The sequence below is a fragment of the Bombus impatiens genome, unplaced genomic scaffold, assembly GCF_000188095.3.
Source record: "Bombus impatiens unplaced genomic scaffold, BIMP_2.2 scf_0019, whole genome shotgun sequence".
Classification (NCBI taxonomy): Eukaryota; Metazoa; Arthropoda; class Insecta; order Hymenoptera; family Apidae; genus Bombus; species Bombus impatiens.
Window position 1 is genome coordinate 1,318,492 of NT_176438.1, and position 7,278 is coordinate 1,325,769.

General features: G+C 46.3%; 1 protein-coding gene and 1 long non-coding RNA gene across 13 annotated transcripts in view; one reads left to right on the top strand and one right to left on the bottom strand.

Annotated features, from left to right (window-relative positions):
* The window catches only part of LOC100743206 (potassium voltage-gated channel protein Shaker), a 183,903-nt gene that overhangs the window by 101,019 nt on the left and 75,606 nt on the right, over positions 1 to 7,278 (bottom strand). For 6 of the 12 annotated variants that reach the window (XR_004461025.1, XM_033318870.1, XM_033318873.1 and 3 more), the window contains exon 2: positions 4,897 to 4,986. The exons of 4 other annotated variants lie outside the window; for them this stretch is intronic. Coding sequence is in view for 7 of the 8 variants with exons in the window: in XM_033318870.1 (XP_033174761.1) it covers positions 4,897 to 4,986 (90 nt within the window). In the remaining variant the exon portion in view is untranslated. Of the gene's footprint in view, positions 1 to 4,896; positions 4,987 to 6,742; positions 7,190 to 7,278 lie in introns of those variants that run through there. 2 more of the 12 variants (XM_024364929.2, XM_033318892.1) reach the window with 2 other exon arrangements.
* The window catches only part of LOC117151252, a 116,862-nt gene that overhangs the window by 46,791 nt on the left and 62,793 nt on the right, over positions 1 to 7,278 (top strand). The window lies entirely within an intron of this gene.

Sequence of the window (7,278 nt, forward strand, 5' to 3'; positions counted from 1 at the left end):
CAATTTTAGTACCGTCTCCGGTGACCCCCACACAGCCACGGCCAAGTTGAGTGTCGGTCACCGGTGACCGCCATGGCATTCAGCGTGTTAAGCACGCCTTGAATCGTGTGATGCGATTACGAGCGATTAGAGTCCCCTTAGAAACACGCGAAGGCGATATTTAAATCGGTGCAAGGTAATAAGCTTGCATAACACTCCGCTCTGTCAATCCATTTTTCCCCTTCGATCGCGCAGCTTCCCGGTAAACAATTTTCCCGGCGCTTTACCGGCCCCTGGTAAAATAAATCGCATCTCGACCAAACATCCTGCCCGTCGACTTAGAAATAACGAGGGTAGAAAAACGAATTCCCTGTCTGTTCGAACGCCACGTCCTCGCTTCCAGGCTGCCGAATAAATGGCATCCGTTTTCGTTGTCATCGATGCCGGCGCACGAAGGAAATTTTCGCTCTCAAGACGGACGCAGTCGCATACGCTGCGATCGATGCACTGTGTGATTTTTCCCAGTGGCCGAAAACCGAAAAGGAGTACGAACAAACCTTTTCTCGTACGAGCCGAGGTTTCTCATCGCGATATCACGCTCGCGAAGTACCGGAATACCGTGTCGAACGAGCGACTGTAAAATCGTACGATCTCGCAGGAAGTCGAGGAGCAAAGTAAACCATGGCAATAACTATGGGGCTAAGGAAGGAATTTTACCGAGACTGAAACATTCGAATATTCAGTCTTCTTGTCAATACCGCTCGATTCGCTCAGATCGTTTAACCATTTGCCGGACCATCGCTGGAAGCTCAGAGCTAACGTTTAATTCGACTCGTAATTTATTCACGACGTAGCTGTTTGAAACAAAAAAATATAGCATACATCTGAGCGATTGGCAGCGAGATCCACGTGGTTATTAATAACCTTCTTTTCAAAAAATGATCTAATAGTAGCATGTATAATTTGGTGTATTACGTAACGCTCCCTAGATAACCAGGTTGAAAGCATTTTCAAATTCCATCCCAGAACAGCACAATTGCTATATTCAACCTTCGCCAACCTCTATCGCTAGATCGAATTATTTGCTCGACAGACACGAAATATAATTCACCACGATACACCGTACCGATTTATTATCGGAATTTATTATTATGAAGAGTTTCGTCCGGTATCATCGGTGTACTGGAAACACGCGCAAGAACGCGATCCTATTTAATACGAGCACGATACGTTTCACGGGTATAAATATCATTTGCCGGAGGAACAGAATTCCACGACGTTCCTCTCTCCACGGATATAAGCCAGGGAGAGAAAAAAAAAGGGGCGAGGTAGGCTGACGAACGAGCTGCCTGCCCCGTTTCCCCTCTCACGATACACACTATCACACCCCTAATTGCACTCTCACGTTCGAGCCATATCGGATGAGTGTAGCAACCCGTTCACCATACAAGAATAATTCTATGAATTCCCCTTAGACATGTTTGTCACGCGATCCTGCCACGTTAACGCGCGTTCCGTCTCTCAATTACCGCCGCGGATTATACGCCTTTCAACCTATTTTCCACCCTTTAGATCCGGCTGAAACAGTTGGCGATTATACAAGCGCGCGGCTATCACACGCAAATTCGTCGATTCGTCGCACTGCTCCAATCTTTCGGTCTCCTACAAACGAGACGACTCGGTTGGTCAACGAGTGGACGAAGTTCTACGACGAACTAGGCTCGCGATCGAAAATGGTTACGTAAGTTCGTTAATCGCGCGACAAACGGCCGATACTTCGTTCGTAGCGACTTGGTTGAACTTAATTCTTGACGAATCGCGGCCGTTCAAGCATCGCATCGCCGAGCGAAATTCCTCAAAACGGACCAGGAGGAACAGGTTATCGTTCGATGTATCTTTGTTATCTTTGCACCGTGGCAAAGAAACATTCGAAATATACATCGCGATAAGCGAAATGTCTTTGTAATTGGACTACGCTCGTGAAGAAAATTAGTTTCGGACGAACGACCGAGACTATCGTAAGCGAGCGACTATGCTCGGATTGTCTGCGAAAAAATAGTGTTTCGCTAAAAGCGTTTACCCGTCGGCTAATTGCAAGCACGCAATCGATGTTCCGAATTAGAAGTACGAAAATAGAATCTGTGTATTCGTGCAGAACACGGGAATCGCGTTATCGTAGGTCGATGTACTCGTCTTAATTTCAGTTACGAGGCTCGATTCACAAAACGCTGTCGATAACCTTGAACGCCTGCGAAGAACGTAATCTGAGGAAAATCGTTTCTCCAATGCCGATATTCGATCCCTTTGAAGAGCGAAAGCTGCTACGGTGAACGAACAGCACCGTTGCAAAACAATGGACAAATTTCGAGCAACCAGACGGTAAACGGTGCGCGAGCGCGACGCGACGACTCCGGAAAAATGTACAGTTTCCTCGATGGCTGGTTGAGCAACAAAAGAATCAAACGACCGTTCACCGCGTTAGCTGGCTGCAGCTCGCAGCGCGCATCAGCCTTCGCTTACAAAGGGAAAAAGAATCGTCGTGCCGACCATTGAAATTACGCCAGGCACTGTATACAATTTACGTCGGATGGCGATAATTAACGCGCTGTTACCTTCCTGCATTTCCTCTATACAATTGCTTCTTAATTTACACTAGCTTCATCTGTCACGTCGAAAGTTGAAATTGGAATGGAAAAAATATTTCCTTAACTCATGCAATTTTAACGCCAATCGCTTATTTCCATTTTGATCGATCGAAGATGCACGCATTTTTTGTACGGTCTGCGATCGAGATGTACGTACGTTCGAGCGATTAATTTCCGCCAAACGTTGATATGCAAAAAGTTTCCAATCACCTGGTCGAACCGTCAAGAATTATGAAACAGCGTTGGTGTAACTGGAACGATTGATAGCTTGGTAAGCCAGGTCCTGTCGTATTTGCCGGCGACACATGCGGCTGTACGAGACAAATTCCTGTACGCGTTGCCCCTTGCTGTGCGAGGTGATATTTCAACGGGCTCTGATCGCATGCCAAGAACAGGCGTTTCGAAGGCGGCAAAACAAAGGCTCGCGAGGAAAACGAGACAGCGATCGAAGACGAGTGTAAGAAAGAAGACGCGATTAAACAACGACAGTTTACACCGATAAACTGGATTCGTGCTCGTTTTGGCAGCGAACTGCGATTAAAAGGAAACGATGGAATGGGCGATGAACGGCGGCACGTGTAACCCGAATTTAACTCGAAGAAAAAGGGAAGAAGACGCGTTTCTAAATTTATTCCGCGATCCCTTGCAATCGATAACGAATGCAACATAAACGTTCCTCGTATATCAAATTCTGGCCTATTTACGATCTGCAGCGACTTAAGAACTTGAACTAGTTAATCTTACTGTGGAATATGTACGATTGCTGATAACTATATGAATTTGGACCTCAACCAAACGTACAAAGTTCTGTTTGCACGCGGCGCTGATTCGCAAACGAATTAGCGATGCCTTTCTCGCCAGAATAACGCGAAACTCGCGTGGATCGTTTCGTCTCCACCTAAAGGAGACGACGTGGCAACTTTCAAGGTCGTGCGAAAGTTGCACGAGTTTGTTAAAAAAAAAAAAAAAAAGGCAAAAGTTACAGCAACAACGATAATCCGATATTCAGTAGATATTGCTCTGTCACGTGTACTGTTATTCACCGATCTGAATTCGCAATTCCCAGTGAAATATATACAGAATATCGCTCGAACCTTATCGATCTTCACACACGATTTACCAAACGAAACGATTAAACCAAACGATAAAAGTACAACTAAATGCGAGAAGAAATTGCTGAAAGATAACGGTGCAAAGATCGCTTGGATTTGACAGTTACGAACGTGACGACGTGCGACGTGAACGACGATATATGGCTTACCGATAAATCGACGCAGGCAATATGCTTCCGCGTGAAAAGAAATAAGACGACGTGACGTACAAATGACTAAACATGGAAAAGATTCGATCGCTTAACAAATCATACGAGCATCGTGAACGTTCTTCGTCTTGGCGTTATTAGGTCGCGAGCGAGTGCATTTGAAATTCAAATGTAGAAAGTTAGGGGAGTGTCAGCGGACACGCGGCAAACAATTTCCTCAGACGTTATGCAACATTTAACGGCGCAGGGAATTTCGCAAACGGCGCGCCAATTACCCTTCAATTTTTTTAAATCTTTCGTTCCCTTCCTTGTCCTACAGGACACGTATCCTCCTCCGGCAGTTGCGTAATTCCGACGATACGCCGCTTCGTCGACAGTCATCGGTTTCAAGCAGAAAGAATTTTCGCTTTCGCAAGCTTCGTCATTCCCTTTGTCTCTGACTGTCGCGGGTCGTTCGTTGCACGCGCGTCTCGATCGAGCAATTTCTGCCTCTTGCCAGAGATTGCTGTAGGTTGGATGGATGAATTTTAATTAACAGAAACGACCGCAGAGGAATGCAGAATCATCGGTCATTCGATTCGCGGGTAACGCGTTGCACGAGATTCTTGTCGTAAGGAACGCGATCCACTGACCATAGCAACTTGGTTCACGCATGTTTCAGATATCTGGCCGCTTCTACCTGCAGCCTTTCGAGACGTGGTCGATGACGTTTATAACGCGAAGCTTCGTGGTAGTTGGATCAACGGCCAAAACAGCAGAAACACCAAACAAACATACAAACGTGTAGACAAACGAACGGGCAGACGTACGAATGGACGGACAGACAGATGTACGACACAAACACAGAGAAGCCTGGCGGATCGGAGAGCTCCGATTAAATTGGCGACAGTGAGGGTATTACAGCGCTGGCGATAAAACAGATAGGAGGGAAAGGCAGAGGCAAGGTAAAAGGGGTACACGTAGGATGTTGTGCGTGACAGTGCGTTCGTTGGGAGACTATGGTGGACTCACCCGCCAGCAACCAGGATCATCTGCATGTTGCATGGAGGCGGCCTCTTTGTCGCTTTTTCGCAGAGGGGGCAGTCCGCAGCGGTGAGTCCTCTAGTTTCGCATGCGGTGACAGAATATAGCTATAGAGTGGTAACTAGAGACAAACAGACGGACGGAAAAAGAAAAGAAAGTCGATGTCCTGCTTAAAGTATCCGATCTTTTATCGTGTTGCGCGCGATGCATCTCCGTGTCCATCGATGGGACAGCGTGGCGCTCGCGGCCATCAAAAATTCACGGTTGTCGGCGAGATCTTGTGAAACCGAGGAGACAACGTTTACGGAAAGTTTGAAAGCACCGCGATTACCGTCCCTTGATCTATTTAGTCATTTCTCGCGGGAGAACGCCGCCGAGATTCTCCAACTTTCGCCAACTTCCAAGCCATCGTATATTTTAAGCAGGGATAGAAAAGGAAAGAAAGATAGACAAGTATGGAGAAAAATGTTGAGAAATACTCGCTAAAATATATATATATATATATAGATATATACGTATATGATACACATACTCTTATATATATTATATATTATATTAGGCTGGCAACTAAGTGATTGCGGATTTTGCCATTAAGTGGTAATAACAAAATCCGCAATCACTTAGTTGCCAACCCAATATGTATACAAATATATAATACATAAATATATATATATATGTATATGTATATAGGTATATACGGTCTAAGATAGTGGCGAGAGAAAGATATCGAGAGCAATGGAAATGGAAAGAAGTGAAAGTAAACGAGAAACTCTCTACGTAGAGTAATAATTACGTGTGAAGGGATGGTCGTGTCGGTTGTTCCGTGACGGATCAACCTTGAAAGCAGAGGCTCGTTGGCCGTCCTCGCGAGTCAACGAGGAAATCGTTCAGAAATGTTGCCAACAAAGTTCTTTCGTCGACGAGATCGACCGTGCACCGAAATAAATACGGCGCGAAACTTTCGCCATTTTTCGTAGAACGAAGCTCGTTTGAGAAACGAAGCAGATTCGCGGTAACCTTTCGATAAAAGACCGTTTACAGCGAAACGGTAATTCGAGCTAACGGCACAGGAACGCGAAACCCGAATCCGTCGTTATCTTGAAATAACGTTTTTTTCACGGCTCGTTGGTGTCGATACGCGTGCTACGGTCTTCCCACTTCGTCTAACTGTTTCCTTAAAACTTTCAACGATCCGGAAGGTTTACGTATTAATCCTCGATCGAAACGTTTTCGAACGACATGGTTTCATGTTCCAGATTCTCCGTGTTGTTTACCGTGCTGTTTATTTATCGCCGGACAAACAGAAATTCCGTTAACTGTACAGGTAGATGCGATCATTTTCCACGCGCTGTTAAATTAGTTCCTGTCTCTGGACGAAATAAACTCCAGTAACGGAGGCAACGCGATAAAACAGAGTTTTCGAATAATAAAAGTGCCGTGGTTCGATTAATGCAGCTGGTAAAAGCCAAGAATCGGAAAGAAATCGTCCAGGTAAAAGATGCTTGAACAGTGACGTGGAAAGAGAGTTTGCAAGGATAAAGGAAAAGACGATAGAGCACAAGTAGGATCTCGAGATCTTACGTAAAGGTAGCCTGAGCGATTTCTCGTTGCACTCGCGCGACGACCAACGACGAAAGGCTTTCAAATTGACTCGGAACGATCCTTCTGTGTGTAACTATATGCTTCGTGTCACGCAGTGCACGCGCGTGGATGTGTGCCTGTACGTGTGTAAATATGTGTGTGTGTGTGTGTGTGTGTGTGTGTATGTGTGTGTGTGTGTGTGTGTGTAAACGCGTAACAGCGTAAAGTAGATAGATAGAGAAGAGAAAAGTACAGTGGCTAACTGGCGATGGCCCAGCAGATCGCCGTGGCAGCCCGCACTATTGTACCTTCCCGCATGTTGCGTTTATTACCACGAACCCCCGTGTGTCCCACGCACGTCCTAGGACAGCCGGTGGTGTGTGTGTTATGTGTGTGCCACTTACGAATATTCTTCAACCACTGTCACACCGTACACTGCCGCACAACGGTCACGAATGGCCCGACGACGATGTTCGATAACGCGCGATCCTTTGGCCTGTTCATCGTCGGCGACCAGGCACAATGTTCATTATGCCGCGACAGGCGAGTCCACAAGATCCACAGAGTCGTTCGTACGGTGGAAACGGTCGGTCTATCGGTTTCAGAGAACTCGTGGCTCGTTTGCTCGATATACGATGGAGTTTCGAGACGAAGGATGGCAAAGGACACGAGGAGTGAAGAAGCAGGTTGCGAGAAAGAATGACCGTGACTGTCGTCGGTCGTGTTCACTGGCACACGCGTCGGTGGTCGCCACGCAGTCGCGAAACACGGCGGTCCTGTTTCAACGAA